Source organism: Telopea speciosissima, chromosome 6 (assembly GCF_018873765.1).
Source record: "Telopea speciosissima isolate NSW1024214 ecotype Mountain lineage chromosome 6, Tspe_v1, whole genome shotgun sequence".
NCBI classification, from domain to species: domain Eukaryota; kingdom Viridiplantae; phylum Streptophyta; class Magnoliopsida; order Proteales; family Proteaceae; genus Telopea; species Telopea speciosissima.
In genome coordinates, this window is record NC_057921.1 from 48,456,071 (window position 1) to 48,474,284 (window position 18,214).

General features: G+C 36.8%; 1 protein-coding gene across 1 annotated transcript in view; it reads right to left on the minus strand.

Annotated features, from left to right (window-relative positions):
• The window catches only part of LOC122663843 (transcription initiation factor TFIID subunit 1), a 99,017-nt gene that overhangs the window by 32,281 nt on the left and 48,522 nt on the right, over positions 1–18,214 (minus strand). The window contains exons 9-14 of the mRNA XM_043859491.1: positions 16,671–16,873; positions 11,330–11,567; positions 9,379–9,715; positions 6,414–6,623; positions 4,845–4,934; positions 3,095–3,301 (exon numbers count right to left, since the gene is read on the minus strand). Of these exons, the coding sequence (XP_043715426.1) occupies positions 3,095–3,301; positions 4,845–4,934; positions 6,414–6,623; positions 9,379–9,715; positions 11,330–11,567; positions 16,671–16,873 (1,285 nt within the window). The remainder of the gene's footprint in view (positions 1–3,094; positions 3,302–4,844; positions 4,935–6,413; positions 6,624–9,378; positions 9,716–11,329; positions 11,568–16,670; positions 16,874–18,214) is intronic.

The following is an 18,214-nucleotide window of genomic DNA, read 5'->3' on the forward strand; positions in this document are numbered from 1 at the left end:
GCTTTCCCTCCGAAAGACTCTCTCTCTCTCCTCACCCACCTCTCTTACCTCAATCTTTCTCATTATTTCCTATCTGGCCCCTTCCACTCTACTCTGTGTCATCCTTTGATCACCTAGAGACCCTCTATTTGAACTTAAATCGTCTTTCAGGTGAATTGCCAGCCTCTGCATTCCCCAACCGTATGGATCAGTATGGGGGAGATCACTATGAAAATAATAGAAAGAGGGCAGTTCCTAACCCAAAAATTCAACAATTAAAAAGAAAAGGAAATGAAACGCAGCAACTAAGAATAAAAAAACAACATAGCATACTTGATTATAGATGAGAATAACAGAAACTGCTTGAATCTTATCGTAGTCCGGAAGCGAATCCGTGTTCGGAAAGAAGAACAGAGCATCATAAACAGGAAATTAATTCCCCGCCAACAGAATCAAAGGGAGAAGAGATGCAGGGATTGGAGAAGGACTCCTCTGCTAGGTACCCAATACTGAATCAAATACGACAATGAGATTTTTTAATCGAACAGAGAGGAATGACCTGCTTCTGGATTCTGCTGCTCTTTTATAGTTACTATTATTATAAGGTATGCAAGCAAAGAAAAACACTTCTCTGTTCTCTTTTCTTCTTTCAATCAAAAAACATTTAACATTTAATATAGGGAGGCAGGGACGTGGTCGGGGAAGGAGGGGATGGGGGAGGAATTGGGAGGCAGAGGCAGTGGTAGTGGTTTGGTTGGGGTGGGGTGGGGGGAACTGGCAGCTACTGTAGGAGAGGGGGTGGGCTTACCTGGATAGAGGGGTAATCCTGGGATTTAAAAATATCAAGGGAGAAGAAGAGGTGGAACTTTACTTTTCTGGATGAATCAGAAAAGAAGTTTTGGGTAGGGGACTTTGAGTAAATATAGGGTGAGTATAGGGGAGTTATAGTAATTATCCTTTTATTTTATTTACATATTGAAATTTTTACGGATACATTGATGCAAATAGGTCGAATATTGTTTGAAAATTTGTATAAAATACATTATGGACATTGATTGATTTTAAATTATTTTCTAGAAAATAAAAAATTATGAAAAAAGGAAAAATATATGGATACATTGAAGCAAATGTGTCCAATGTTGTTTGAAAATTACACGTAATATATGAAATACATTATGGATAAATTGCTTCCATTTTTTCTGATAATTTTATATTTTATATTTTTTTGTATTGCATGCATGTTCAGTCTATGCACAACATCATCTTAATTACACCTTTACCTGAGAACACTTCCAACTCTGAGTCCAAATCAGCCCGTAGCTCTTTATGGTATTAGACTATTAGTACATGTAAGAAACCTCATCCTTTATACATAATCAATTGAATACAATTTTTTTTTCTTATCATACCTTGTTCTCCTTTTTATACAAGGTATATTTTACATATTGCTTATTTGTAGGGTTTTATATTTTTTGCATGTAACATTTGCATTTCCATGCGTTACTTGACATTTCCACGAATATCTTTAGCTTATCTTTAGTGTATCTTGCGTCTCTCCAATATGATACGATACGTCTCAAAAAAATCACCCGTCTGATATGATTGTTATCCAATAAAAGGGTGTACCCAGTACACGAGGCTCCCGCCACTGTGGAGTCTGGGAAGGGCATATTGTATGCAACCTTATCCAATACCAATACTAAAATCCTTGTTTTAACCCTTCTAGCTGATACTCTACTTTCTAGTTGTTGCTGCTACCGATTTCCTAGACCAGAACTTGTTCATTCCTGACAAGTTTCTGCTTCCTTTTGTTCTTCGATAGTACTAAATTGCACAACGACTCAATCTGAATTTCAGGTTATTTGGACCTAGGAATTTCAAATTACAGAAAACCTCTTTATAATTATACCCTGATTAACGGGTTAAGTTTCAGACTTTCTGGTTGCTTTATAATCTGTTTATAGCATTCTTATCCCTGTTCTTGAGTTATCTAATCTGTTTATATTATTACAGATCAGTTAGCCCCAATTTTCCTAATCTGCCCCATTCTGGAACTATCTTCCTTTTATAAACCCTTGCAGTATTCCCAAATTCTATCAGAGTTAGGGTTTCAGATTTGCATCAGTGGGTCTTAGCTCCTTGGACAATAAAGCGGTGAGGCTCCTTGACCATTGGGAACTGATTCATTGCCTAATTGGCACCTAACTGGGCATTGAATTATGATTACCATGTTATGATAACATCCAGCCAATGACCACATATTACTTTTCTATCCAAGGGTTGAGAACTATTTTCTGCAGATGCCAACATGATTAAAAGGCTGTTGTCAATTCAGCATAAGTCCATAAATTCACAAAGGATAATGAACTTTAGAAGTTCACAAGTCACTGATTGGCATGAAATTGTAAATATTTTTTTGGTTCATGTTATAAAGGGCTCCCTCACCGATCACCTTGGTCAAATATCAAACCTAAATGAGCATATGTTGTATGGACCATATCTGTGTCCAGAGTAGTACAATATCCCAAGCATGCGACCAACCGTTAGTCTTACAGTGGATGCTTTTGGCACGTAATATTCAAACTTTAATCCATTTTTTACTCCTATTGCATATTCATGGGTTTGATATACTCTATGACATGGACCCAGCCATGTCTAACATTTCTCGCCTCATGGCAACTGATGAACTTCACAGAGTTCACTCTGCTGAAGATTAACATTTTCCTAATTTTTAATACCAAACACGCATCACTGTTTTCTAAAAGTTTTATATTCTGGACAAGAAAAGTTTTATACCCTGTGGATCAATAAATATCAAAATATTATTGGAAAAGAGAACCTAGGTCACATTCCAGTAAGAGGCAAAAAGAATAAGCTTGATTACCTCCAATAAACAATCAGCTATAAAAAGGACCATTTACCCAGTGCTGGTCCTGCCTATGCAGGGCCCTGGGAGGGGTAAGTTTGGAGAGGGTAGTCTCACCATCAATCTTTTTTGCACAAACTAGCTCTCGAGACTCGAACCCATACATTTTCCCTTGCTGCCTCAACCTTTTACCATTGCTCCAAGCAATGGCCCCAAATAAACAATCAGCTATACAAAAATAAATTTTACCTGACTAATACATGCAACAAAATTGCTGCTCAGGTTCCAGGGAGTTATCTGAAGTTCCCTCTCGATATGGGACGCCGCAGCAAGAGCAATGGCTTCATCTGGAAGTTGGTTCATTGCAGAAGAAAGGCCAGAAGGGTTCGTCAACTTGCTTATTCCTAAACGTTTTAGCCGATGGAGACCAGCTAGCATGCTTTCATAGGCACAAACCTGAGGATAGATAATGCATAAGGGCTCATACAATAAATGAAACAGTGAAAAAAAATCCATCACATGACCAATAAATTCAACTTCTCCAGTGTCAGAATGTAGTACCAAATCCAATTAAAAATTGGGGAATTTAAACAAACAGTCAGATGACATAATTGTAACTTCTGATGTAGACAATGATTAAGGGATTTCCTGGTCTAGAAAATCCTCAAACTTGACATAATAATTTACAAACATAATCCACTAAAACATCATATCTTTTTCTGTCTTAAATAACTTAAATTTAATTCTATCCTTAACTTCTCTGTGTTTATTAAGGACTCTGTATTGGTGCTCTAGACACCCAAGACACTTTATGAATACGATGAGAAATATCATTAGTTCACTATTAAACTTTTAAAATTCTAATCCTGTAGTAAACAAGGAGAAAAGATCAACATAACTTACAATATTAGAAAACAAAAAAAATGTTCACAAATTTAATGCATAAATATCAATTAATGATTAAATATGTTTTGGTTTTAATCATGCTTCACATGGTACATAGAGCAGAATGGCAAACAGAATTGGCAAAAGTTTTCCTTCACCAGTGGAGGAGGAAGAATCCCCTCACCCTGGTGATGTGACCATGTGATTGGACTCTTGTCCCATCATATACTCCCACCTCCTATTGTTTGGGGCGAAAGTATCCCTCCCCATGGGCATCCGATTGTACCGATCGATGCCCATGGTCATGGAATTCCACTTCCACATGGATGAAGGGAAACTTGGACCAACAGAATTTGTGTAGCTCACCCAATTAGTTGGTTTAAGCCTTTTAAGGTTTTGTGAAGTTGAATGCGTATATAGTAGAATGTCAAATTCAATGAAAGCTAGTGCATCTGGAAATCTGAGTAGGTCATAGTCATAGCCATAGGAACCCCACATCCATTTAATTGGTCAAGTTTCAGCTTAAAAAAAGTATGCCATGTGGTTAAAAAATGAGTACAATATTACACATAATTACATTAGTGCCACTATAGTTGAATTCACAATGACAGTCTTGTAGTTCTCTGCCTACACACTCACTTTTGAGTGATATGGCATCTGGTGAAGCTAACCAAATTCACTCATCTTTGCTCACATTCTAACTTAATTTTTCTTGGACAGCTATTGTGACGCCAAGGAGTGTCAATTTAACTGTTAGGTATATACGACAAAAATTAGAATACTAAAACTAAAAAAAAAAAAAAAGAGTACTGAATATAATTAGTGAAAGAAAAAATTTCTTAGAGAGCAAAAGACAAAGGTTTTTGTATTGTGAAGAATATTTATATTTACATTGACATACACAGTTACTTATCAATTAACTTATCAATTACAATACATACTACTCCCCAGTATGAGTAAATTCATTCATCCATGTGGATAAACAAAAGTGCATAAAGTCTTCTAAGCAGCATCATGCATGTTTCAAGGAATGAAGGAAATCATCCAGTGGTTAACAATTGAGTATTTTGTATAAAAGAGAAACGTAGGGGCAATGCCATGAAGTATAACTTACATTCTCAGGTGTTACCATCCTTCTGAGTTCTTCTTCCAATGGAATGCGGAAATTGTGTCTCATAACCCAAAACAATCCACTTGGTCGCCTCTGATGGGTCCCATATGCAAAAAGTATTGAGCATCAGTACAGCAGAGCGAGCAGTAAATATTGATAAATAATTAGGAAGTACCATTGTGCTCATAAGACAAAATATGGAAATAATCCCTGGGCGATGACAAATCAGGTTGCGTAAACTGAATTTAAACCAACTAGAGGGTTTCACAAATAAATAAATAAATAAAAAAGAAAAGCAAGTTTGAGACATGTTGGCAAAGCATATCCTGGACTTGAGCAGGAACAAAACATGATCAAAATGGGCCGCAGTCTCAGGCAGGCAGGTTGAATAGAGTTGTCACCATAGTTGTCAAGGCGTCGCCTAGGTGTCCAGGCGGTTTTGTTGGGGCCTAGGCAACAGCCGCCTTTTTGCAAGGTGCTTTGCACTGATTTTTAGTGGTATCGAACCCAGTATTGGCCCTTATTTATGCCAAATATCATTTAAGAAAATGTTATTATATTTATAATTTCATTTACTTAAGATATTATTCATAAATAAGAAAATACCTCCTATTTGAATCCAATAAAAATAGTTAAAAAATCAATTCCAAAATGATAAAAAGTCAACCCCCCAGTTCAAAAACAAAAACTGGATTTTGGCGGTAGGTGAAATTTACAACTTTCAAATGCTAGGGTTTCTCTAAAATCTAAGAATTCTATAAATCTTAATACGGTAAAACATTGCTAAAACAAATAGTGCGGTAAAATATTCATTTGTTTTGATATGTAAAATAATATTTTCATTCAAATCGATTTTGACAGTATTCGCGTAGACCAAATAAGGTTTGACCGGAACATAACTTCTTTAATATAAATCAGATTTAAGCAATTTTGGATTTGTTGGAAAACTGGTTTTGTGCTCTAACTAATACAAAAAGTCTCATGTAAAAAAAAAATCATTTGACTAGTCAAAATTCTTAGAGAACAAGAAAATCTCTCTAAATCGAGAGCAATTTATTTACTTAAAGATAAGATCATATTTTCTAAGAACAGTATAAATCAAATGTATGTTTTGATTGTTTCAAACTTCCAATAGCTTGCTTCTTCAGTTCTGCTGTCTTCTAGTTCTATGCTGATTTTTTAGACTTGATGTGACTTAATGTTATTTTTGATGACTTGATGTGGCTTAATGTTGATTTTTGATGACTTGAGGTAAATTAATGTTGATTTTTAATGACTTGAGGAGGCTTAATGTTGATTTTTTATGATATAAAGTATATATTGTAGCATAACAAAATATTGTAGCACACTAAAAAATGTTAGAAAAGGGGAGAAATAAAAAATAACACTTGAGGGCGCCTCGGTCGCCTAGGCGGGCACCTTGTCGCCTAAGCGTTTAGGCATCTCTCCACTGCCTTGGGTCACCTTGCCGCCTTGACAACTATGGTTGCCACCATTATGCAAACATGCATATCAACAAACAAATTGCTGCAGTGAATCAGTGAGAATGAACAACAAAAATACAAAAAAAACCTGTAAATCTGCACAGTGCTTTAGCCTTTTCCGTAGAAAGGATTCTGACAGATTTGGGAATTGTGCAGACAATTCATCAGCTCGAACACAAGGAAGCAAGCCACGCTTTTCATTGGCACAGAACTCACGGTAAATATATACCAATAGTCTGTTCCCTATATATGTCTGAAGACCTTTTGATCCTGGAGAAGTTACTTCCATGTGAGGCTCCTGAGGAAAAGCATGGTCTAGAACAGTTTAGACAACGTTCTTCGTAAAATGTTTCACAATAAAAAACTTTGTTTGCAAAAAATTAAATTATTTCGTCAAGATTAAAATAAAAAAATCTATGCATTAGAATATGAACTGAAGAAGCAAATAACCTTATAATTACTCCTTGCCACAGGCCCACAAGTATCACCCAATAATAGTAAGTTGTTAGGGTCCAAACATCTTCTCAACAGAAAAGAAATCATAGGTGAGAAAGGTAGATCACTTACTTTGCATCAAAGAATGAATTCAGGTTTGCCCATACTCTTACAACTACATACATCATAATTTCTCACATATAAAGAAGATCAGCTTTAATTTTGAATATTGTCAAAAAAATATTTTTTTCTCTAATACAAACTTAGAGTGAAAAAAAACTATAAAAATAAACGAGCAGTTGAGCACCTTAAGAGGATTTCAAATGTTAGTCGTAACCATAGTTCGAAAACTCGTCTCAAACAGCCGTCTCGACCAGGTCGAGATTCTCGAGATCTCGATCTTGCCGAGACAATTGGTTTTTTTTTTTTTTTTTTTTTTTGGAATGAAGTTTTGGTGAGAAAATGTCCACAGTTGGCTCCGAAACTTTAAGGGAAGTTTGTTATAGGTTAATAAACATATTTAAATCTTCAAATTGATTAAAAAAAAAAAAAAACATTTGGTGTTTCGGATTTGCACCCTTGGTTGGCAGTAAATGCCGAACCCTTAATGTAATATTGCCTATTCTATACATTGTTTGAATGATATGAGACATAATTGGCAAGTAAAACAAGTAAATTATGCAATAATGGATAAAGACACATAATATTGAATAATTATTTAAGAAATAGTTGACTTACAGTAAAAACCTACGAAGTACAGTGAAACAATGCACATTAAAAAGACACCCAAGTACAAATAGTATTATATTATGACTCTATGAGTACTAAGGAGGTCGAGATTCTCGAAATATTCAAAATTTCGGTCGAGTTATTCGAAACTATGCATGTTTTGTGTCTCGTATGTCATATTGTCTCGAGGAGCTCGAGATTCTCGAGATATTCGAGATCTCTCCATGATTTCGGCAAGTTTTTGAACTATGGTCGTAAAATATGCCAAAAGCAAAATCCTAAAAACTGGATTAACTCTTCGTTTTTTCACAACTCTTCGTTTTTTCCCCTGTGACAAGTAAATCATGTGTTGTAATGTAAGAGATTAAATAACGAAACAAGTGACGGTGATTTTCTAAAGGAGAACTAGTGTACAAAATTTGGAGATGGTAATTTTTGCAATCAACAAAGTTGCAATCACTGATTGCAAACTTTCTGCTATTCAGGTTTTGCTTGACCTTTACAGACTTTCCTGTAACTTCAAATAAACCTTGCACTTAAATAAATTTGTTATTCTGGTGCACGTGAAGATGGAGGAAAATAAAAAATACAGCAGGTGATCTGTTATCAGTAAAGGGATTAAGGCCAATTAAATTTTTCTCTACTGTTTGGTTGGGCAATTTGTTCCTGCCAAACCAGCATCAGGTCAAGTGCTTACATTCATTCTCAATCAAAGACTTGGATCTAGTTGTTTCTTGTTATCTACCATCTGATAACTAAGTCTATGGCGTTTATATCAATGGACAAAAGCTTGTACCTAAGAGCAGATATCTAAGATGTTGGAGCTCTTTGCAGGTTGAAGTCTAAGTTTGGTCACTTTGTCTAAGATATCTGTCATGAAAATTATTTGATGAAGCTTGCAGATAAGGGATTGTGGCATAGGATATGTTAATTGACTGAACACAAACGGTTAAATGTGAATTGTCTCTAATGATTGCAGGAATTATTGGAAGGGGGAACAGTTTTATGGTAGTTAAAATAAAGGTCCTATTGAAGCAAGTCCATGAGGGGGAAGTTACAAAGAGATAATTGAGGCTGAAAGTGTGCCAAGATGAAGACTTCTACATGGAATATAAGTTGTCTTTGTGATCCCTTGCACAGAAGCCGTGTACATGATTTCACGAGAAAAAATAAATTATCATCTACAGCCATGGCAAGAGAGGTTGATTATCCAATAGCAGGTGCTACTTTTGGGGCCACCTGCACCTCAGAAATCAGATCAAGGATTTTCTGCTTCTTCTTGTCATGTTCATTATCGGGTGCACTTGGAGCTGCTGCAACATGCTGGTGCTCCTCCAGTTCTCATAGTAAAGCCCTTCGCTTGCAAGTGCCACAAAAATGAAAAAGAGATAGAATTTTGTTTTCAAGAAGCTCTTTTAGGTTAAAAAAAACTGTGAATTGGTTAGCATTGCCTATTTGCCTGCAATGGAGCAGATTTCATTTGAAAGCAGAATTATGCATAACCTACCTCATAATATTTTGGTGAAATTTGAACGATGGGTAAAATCCTAATGACAAGGATTAAACAAATATAGGTCCGAACCTAGAGCAAGTCCCACTTTGAGTCCAGGGAGAGGTGGACCGGAATCAGTTCTATCCCTCTGGCATTTTTGGACAAAGTGACCAACTTTAGACTTCAACCTGCGCTCAAGCCCGCAGCCTGAGCATTTTATCAGTGCACCAAGAAACATCCACTAACAGGAGTTGAAAAAGTAATAAACAAATTATGCATAGATAAAGGAATTTTCATGTGACATCTAATGATAAAAGGTAAATAAGAATTTAAGGCATGTCTATTGTATTCATTTCTGCAGAGGTATCTAAAGAACTGAGAACATGAAATAACCAACCTGTTGCCCAACAACATCTATTCTGTCAATGCGCCTGAGAGAGAGCTTTCCCTTTGCAGAACGAACCAACAAATAGTCAGTTGAGGCCAATTTATGGGGAAATATGGGTGCTCTATACATGTTGGTTTCAAGAGATGACTGGCTGCATCCATGTTTGATATCTCCAAGGAAAGGAGATTTTTCAGCAGGATCAAGTGTGAGGGCAGTCCCCAGACTGTTGATTCCATTGCGCAATGAGGATGCAGTTTGGTCGCCTGGGGCTGATTTTTGATAATAAGTGCACAACCGTGCACCCATCCCAACATTGCCTAACAATAAAGGTCTTTCTTCACAATACCTGCAACATCACAGAAAAATAACCAAATAAATCTAATCTAACAGGGAACTCAACATCCTACTTCTCACCTCACAAGCAGAGTAGGATTCTTTCTTTTCAAGGAGCCTTTAAATGCCAAAGAATCCAAAAGAAGAAATATGAGTGGTTCACAGTCATACAACATGGGGTAGCACTATATGAAGAAGCATGAGATCATAGGAAGCACTCAAACAACAATCTATTTTATAAATGTATGCTTATATGGGTTACTATTACTTTGTTAATGGTATTTAATAGAAACCAGTAGGCTCGGGGGGACTGTTTAACAATCTTTATTGTTATTAGCAACAGACATTAGGTGGGATACTGTGTTAAGTGGTACTAGGGAATCTTTTGATTTGTTAATTCTTAATCTGTTTTTAATCCCTTGACAACTATGGGTAAAATAGAGGAAAATGTTACAAATAGTATTAAAGCAAGGTGGATGAAGTGGAGAGGTGATTCTGGAGAGTTCAATATTCCACTAAAAAGCAAAAGAAAATTAGGACAGATTTAAACTAGTAATGATCTATGGAGCTGAATGTTGGGTGGTCAAGATATAACAAAAAAATTAAATAAGTGTAGTAGTAATGACGATATTGAGATGAATAACTGGATAAGTAGTGACTACAAAGAAAGGATAAAAACTGAATACATTAAAGGTGATTCAGGTGTAGCTCAGATAGCTGTTCAAGGTGGCAGGGACATGTGCAACAAAGATCTCCAAATGCATTGGTGAAGAATGATATGATTCAGATTGCAGGAGTTAAAAGAGAAAGGTGTAAGCCCAAAATGACACGAGGATAATTAGTGATATAAGACACGACACCTAGTATGACCTCAAATTGAGTTGAATGGTGAAACAGGATCTGTGTATCCAACCCCATTAAGTTGGGATAAGGCTTAGTTGAGTTGAGCACTCTAATAACTTTGGACTGGAAGACATGTTTACATAACCAGCAAACCTTTAACAAAGTGTTTCACCATCATAACCTTAAATTCCTCCATCACACCCCACATTTTAAATTTGGTTTGTGAAAAAATCAAACAGAATCTCAATTTATTATAATAGAAAAAAAAAAAAACAAAGAATCCCTAGTCTAAAGAAATAGGTTAAGAAAGAAGTGGTGGAGCAAACCTGATGAAATTTAAATGGTAAACATAATGCAAAGACATATTGACATGACTTTAATTAAGGATCAATTTTTAAGAATCTTGGAATTTACCAGAAGCAATTTCAAACCAATTCAGCTTAGAAGGAGCTAACTTTTCACTGAATGGTAAAAGGATGCATAAAAAGAACTAACTTAATAGAATTGGTTAATTGCACAATAGTAAAAACAGTAAATTGTTGTTAAGAAAATTATATAAACAAACAATGTAAAGGACGGATAATACAAACGGACACAATGTAGAGGATGAATAATACAAACGCACATAAAACTTAGGATTCATCAAGACATCTATATTGACTAACCAATACAACACAATTCTTCGACGAATGTTTCCCTTTTTTTTTAAAAAAAAAATTAACCATTCCATCATTCCTTATGTACATCCAAAAGGGCATAAAAGAAATTCAAAAGCATTACTTACTCCATCAGAAAGACATGACCATCTTTCAAAGAGAGCTCTGATTTCTTCTTAAATGCTCCAGGGGGACGCAGAGACTTATTTTCACCAGGCAACTTTTGGGCTCTTGGCCACAAATGTATTTTTGTGCGCACAAGATGAAGGATAGAATTTGGTCGGACATTTTGTATGGCAAGAGATTTAGCATCTTCCAGTTCCCTTCCTGAATAAAATATTTTTACCTTTTCCGACGGTTTGAAATCTGAGGAAACATGATAGACAATATAAGTTTTCATATACATAATAAAAACAAAAATAGTTCCCATTCTCACAACAATATTAATAAATAGACAATTTTACGAAATAAAACTAGCAAACCAGCTCAGATTGTATAAAATTTCTTACGAAGGGGTAAACATGAAGAGTCTATCAATAGATAAGATACGCAACATAGGAGGGGCAGAGAGAGAGAACCGAGAAGTGTAGAACCTTTAGGAAAAAATCTATGGTTTAGCTAAACCAGATAGAAGCGACAGAATGTAAGGAAGACATGATAAAAGGCTTAGGACAATAGAAGATGGTTGGAGTGTTGGACAACTCAAGATAGGGTTTTAAGTGTGAAAGCACTGCAGGTTAGAACTAGGGTTTAGGAATGATAGGTGAATTGTAATGACAAGTGCCATTTAAGGACTGGAGAGAAGGTCAAGACATATGTGGTGGCTGGAGGAGATTTGAGATTTGCTAGGTTTTGACCAGGAAGTTCAGAAGCTTCTGCTTCACAACCAAGAGTTTTTTATGCAGTTGCCTTGGCCTGGCTGGACCGACATAACCCACTTTGGAGGCCCAAACCAAAGACTAGTCCTAAACCGGTTTTCTGGTCTAGAAAGGGCTGTAGTTCATTTAGGCTGCAATATCTATTTTAGTTTATTTTTATTTGAAATGAGTAGATTACATAGGAGCTTCGTAGGTAGTTTCCTTTCTTTAGCTATGGTCTATTTTGGCAGTTCCTTTTTGGTTTGTTTCCATTTTAGTTAGGTTTCTATTCCTATGCAAGGCTATTTTCTATTTATTCATTGTAATCATAGGAGAGCAACAGATTTGAAGATTTGAGAATTGAATAGTGAAGTTGAACTTGCTGGTTTGTGCAAGAAGTGATTGTGCATGTGTGTTCCCTCCTCTCTCTTTATCCCCTGCAACTCTGATTTCTCCCTAGTTCCCCTCTTCTCCTACAGGCCCTCCACCAATTTGGTATCAGAGCCAGGTTGATGATGATGATAGTGATGGCGAGTGTCAGTATTGCTATGTTATTTGCCCCCACTTGGCTGCGCAGAAAGTTCCTGTTAGAGAATATAGATGAAGAAAACCAGAACCGAGAATGGAGGAAGAAGAGAGAAAGAGAAGAAGATGAGGAAGAGGAGAGAACTGTTAAACTTATCAGTCTCCCTCATAATGCTTGTATTTATAATCTCAAATTACAATAGAAAAGGGAACTCCTAATCAGATTAGGAATTCCTAATCATGATAGGATTCCAAGTTACAATAGGAAAAGAACTAGAACTAACAATTCAAACTGAAACTAAGACTAACAACTCACAGTAGAATTAGGACTTGACATAATTAGAAACTAGGACTCCAACTCGGACTAGGAAAATAGAAGATACACGTATCAACCAAACCACTGTTCACGTGAACAGTGTCACATGAACAGTACTTCAACACTCCCCCTCAAGCTGGATTATACAAATAAGTAAAGAAAGAAGATCCAGCTTGAACTAAAAGGAAAAAAAGAACTCCATAATAATGCAAACACTCCCCTCAAGTTGGCGCATACAAGGTATCAATGCCCAACTTAAACAAAATGAGAAGAAACTAAGTTGCAGCAGAATCCAGCTTGACAGATGAATGTAGCTCCCAAATAAACCTTCAAGAACTTGAAATAATTGATCTTCAAAACCTGGACAGACATGATCAACAAACCGGGACTAGAATTTCTTCCAAAAAAAGGCAGCTTTTAACGATCTTCAATAGCTAACCAATGATGAATCTCAGATTGTCATAATGACATAAAATTTTGAAGTTAAATAACTAGAGCAGCAAGTAGCGGAAACGAGCTGAATTAGGCAGCGGAAAAACACTGTATCAACCCAATTGAAAGTCCTCAAATAGGCAACAACCAAATATCTTCAATACTCTTCAATACTTCAATCTTCCCCTTACGGCAAACTCAACCCAATAACGAAGGATATCCAATGGCAATGGTGGAGAAAACTGATCTTCTATGTTTTGCACCAATGTTCCTGCAAGTTTTGCGTTCTGCAATGTCTGCAGGTGTATTGTACATAATCCCCCCCTCACGTGTAGTAGTACACGTGGACAAATAACGGAGATTATGTCAGAGATAGTGCATAAGTATAAACTTCCAGAATTCTCCAAAGGTACTATGGGTATGAAAAAAGGAAGGAATGGCAAAATTGTAATTTACTAGAAGTTTCCAAAGGTGTTGTGGGTAAATACCAAAGGTATGGGATATGCAGGGAATTAAAATTATTGAAAGAGAACGGTGTTGAAAATAAAGGATGGCATGGCTGTAAGTTGGTGGAAATCCACTTTTAAATACAATCCAAGCCAAAGGGCAAACTGGTAATAAACCAGAATTTTCAAGGGTCAATTGGGTAGTCAAATAGGGGAATGGCAGAATTGTAATTTAAATAAAATCCATACATATATATATATATATGCATAAGCAAGGCCAAATTTAAGGGAGGAGTGGCAATCTAGTAATAAACCAGAATTTGCAAGGGGTCAATTTGGTAGTTAAAGAGGCAATGGGACATGATGGTAATTAAAATTATTGTAAGGGGACAAACTAGGAAGGGACAATAACTAAAGGATATGTTTGAATTAAGGGTAAAAGGAGGGGCATATATGGAATCACAGAAATTAGATAAAGACATGTAAGGGGGAGTCATCTCCTACCTCTTGATAGAAAGGAGAAGGCAGAGAACTGGAACCAGCGTATATCGAGAGAACTTCTCCATTCGACCGCCAATCACCCTGAAATTTTGGGTGGAGAATCGCAACACAATGCCATCTTGAATGCAAGCAACAAAAAGTTGAATAACAAAGGTAAGGTTGAACAAAAAATTCCTGAAACCAGATAAAGCGGTAGTTATGGTTTCAGGTCTGATTTCAAGGACATATCTCACTACTCCCTTTGAGTTTCGACCTAAAACTCAGTATACTGGGTCGCCTCCAAGAGAGGTAATGGTACCCTAAGCCGCGGGAAGAAAGAAGATGCAACTAACAGGATCAACTCGATTCTGTTGATCGACTATTACTGCCACAAACAGAGCATAGTAAAATTGTTGATTCAGCAGCAAATCGAGTAATGATAGCAGATCAGCAAATAGCAGCAATCCATAGAAAGAAATAAATCGTAACTTGCAATAGCCGAATAGCAGCGGAATAGAGCAGCAAATACCTATCGATGGAGCACAACATTAGTTCTTCAACAGAAATTAATAGCAGCCAGATTCAGTAATCGATGCACACCCAACTTCAGGTATGATCTTCAGACACAATTTCAGTTGTCATCGAAACCAGTATGTGAAACCCTAGTTCCTCTTCTTCCTCTATGAACTAGGGTTTCCTTCTTCAAACCAGAATTTAAAATCGACTCTCAAAACAGCAATCTTAGAGAGAATCAGTCATTGGTAACCTAGCTTTGATACCATGTTAGAGAATATAGATGAAGAAAACCAGAACCGAGAATGGAGGAAGAAGAGAGAAAGAGAAGAAGATGAGGAAGAGGAGAGAATTGTTAAACTTATCAGTCTCCCTCATAATGCTTGTATTTATAATCTCAAATTACAATAGAAAAGGGAACTCCTAATCAGATTAGGAATTCCTAATCATGATAGGATTCCAAGTTACAATAGGAAAAGAACTAGAACTAACAACTCAAACTGAAACTAAGACTAACAACTCACAGTAGAATTAGGACTTGACATAATTAGAAACTAGGACTCCAACTAGGACTAGGAAAATAGAAGATACACGTATCAACCAAACCACTGTTCACGTGAACAGTGTCACATGAACAGTACTTCAACACTCCCAATGAGGAAGATAAAGATTGGGGTCGTAACAGTATTTTTCAGACCAGGGTGCGATGCAATGGTATGTGATATGGTGATTGATTCAGGCAGTCGCACCAACGTTGTTGCTGAAGATGCTGTTTGCAAGTTGGGTTTAAAGACGGAACCTCATCCAAATCCCTACAAGGTTGCATGGGTGAACAACACAAATCTCAAGGTTAATGAAAGGTCTTTGCTCACATATTCCATTGGTGGACTGATTGATCAGGTGCAGTGTGATGTCCACCCTCTGAAAGTCTGCCACATTCTTTTGGGACGTCCATGGTTGTATGACAAAAAAGCCTAGCCACTCTGATTTCTCCCTAGTTCCCCTCTTCTCCTAACCGGCCCTCCACCAGTTTTTCAGCATCCATTGTGGGCTGTGGGCTAGGGTACACCCTTTGGACTCAGGGTTAGTCAATAAAAGGCAAGTTTGATGAACTGGACTGGATTAACCAACAAAAAAAATGATAAAATCCCAGGCCCAGAGATAGCAGACAACCAAAACTTAAACCTAAGAGACTCATGGCACGATGCCTGAAAACCTTTCCCCATAAGAAGAGGGAGGGGGTAGGAGGTATCTAAAGGGAAGCAGGTAAGTCATAAATGGGTGCAAAATTAGTGATCGAAATGAAAAAGAGGAAGTTAAGATTTTTCCGTTGCAGAAACCTATGAAACTTGAAAGCACAAAAGGAAAGAAGAAGAGCATATGCAATTACAGTTCACGCATAAGCTGCGGGACCTAGTCTTTTCTAATAAAGCTCCGAGGAAGAGTACACAGGTAAGTAGCCTAAACCTGATCAACATCAATATTACTCTCCCACTTGGTTTTCAACAAAAACAGTAAAAACTACTCAATTTCCCTCATTTTAATTCCTGCTGACTCAGAAACACTACTTTGACACCAACCCCCCTCCAAAAAAAAAATCTGGCTCAACCACTCAACCAATTCTGCATAATCACAAAATTACCATAAATGACTGATCACCTATTAAATTATAAAGTTCCCAGCACTCAAACTATTAACAGCTTTTAATGAAATAAATAAGGACAATCCAACGACTGTATGGTCCCATCAGTTAGGGAAACTCACACTTGGATCATACATCAGAATGGTTCCAAATAAGCACATTTGATTAGAACTAGGGCTTTGAACCCTTATTCATATAGACTTTAATGGGCTGCCCATGATCCTTATCAGACAGAAGGAAAGAAAGAGAGGGACTTGCCTAATTTTTTTGATGCTTTCGCCTTGACAGAAGTGATTGTCTCCTCCGCATCCACATTTAGTTTAGTACCCTTTCCTCCCATGCTCTTCAATAGTACTTTTATTGGTCCCTGCATAGATAGTTTCCCTTGTTCTTTGGCTGCCACTTCATTGTCATGTGGGTACCATAGAGCTTTTGGTCTATGAAAATTAGCAATATCTTTGCTGCGAAACAGGATACATCAGAATCCATGGTTGGCATCCTCTAAGCATGGGATAAGAATGTAGATCAACATTTAATGGCCTAAACGCATATGAATATGAAGCATATATTCCACTGGTATAATATGGAATTCATAACAAGACAATGTATTTAGAAATATCAAAAACAAAAGCACCAACTAATGCTTAAAGATAAGATGCAACTATAGGACACAAACAAAATACTGTCATGCAAACACATTTTAGGACTAGGAAAAGAAAAGGACAAGAAATTACAGTTGCATGGTAGAAGTATAAACTACTACAATTTCCAATACATGTGGCATGCTCTAAGCAAAAATTTGATTACCCAGTAAATCAAGGCTGGTAATGAGCCAGAACATCTGTATTAAATACTTGGCATCTTCCATTGATTCACATGCATGAATCTTAAAGTTAGATCTATGCATCACCTTTGTAAAAGACAGCATGGATCCAAAAAAAATTCATGCGTTAAAATCATACAGATTGAAGCAATAGAAAAGACAGTTAACTAGTGTTAGAACAAGACAAAGATGAGGAAAAAGAAGAGAACAGTATTGAGAAGAGAGAACACTCACAGTTTGGTCAGAATACCAAACCATAACTACCTAGCTGCATTATATAACTTATATGTGAGAGGAAATTACACGCCACTACAGACTACTAAACAGTACATAAAGAACTACAAAAACCAAAACTATAAACCCAAAACATCCCCTGTGTTATCACTAACACTATAGTAACCATAGTTGTCAAGGTGGCGCCTTGGTGTCCAGGCAGAAAAATAAGTACATGGCGGTAGGGCGCCTTATAGGAGTTAAGAAAGGCGACTGACTTGGTCACCTAGGCGTCACATAGGTGGCCAAGGCGACACCTTATCACGCTTTTTGTCCAAGTCAGTCACTTTTCTGTGTTTCAACTTCAAATTTATTATTTGATTTTATTCGATTTCTTAGCTTAACTTTATATTTATGTATTTGATTTTATTCGATTTATTAACTTGTATTGGCGGGTGTATATGGACTATCTAAACTGAGAAACATTGGATCAAGCCTATAAAAGCCATTTCCCATCTTCTCACGTCCAAAACGGCAAAACCCTCGACCTCATCTCTCGCGTGTTTGGGAGAAATCCAGTAACCACTGGCAGTGATGATTTTCTCCATCGATTCCGGCTCGAACAACTGTTCTCCGGCTATTTTCACTGCAATGAGTCTTCCTCCGGCTACACCGGCTCCAGCAAGGTAAGTAAATTAGTGTACTAGTGTTCTTCTTCTTGACTTCTTCTATGTTTTTCGCTTTCTTTTTCTTACGCTGCTCCATG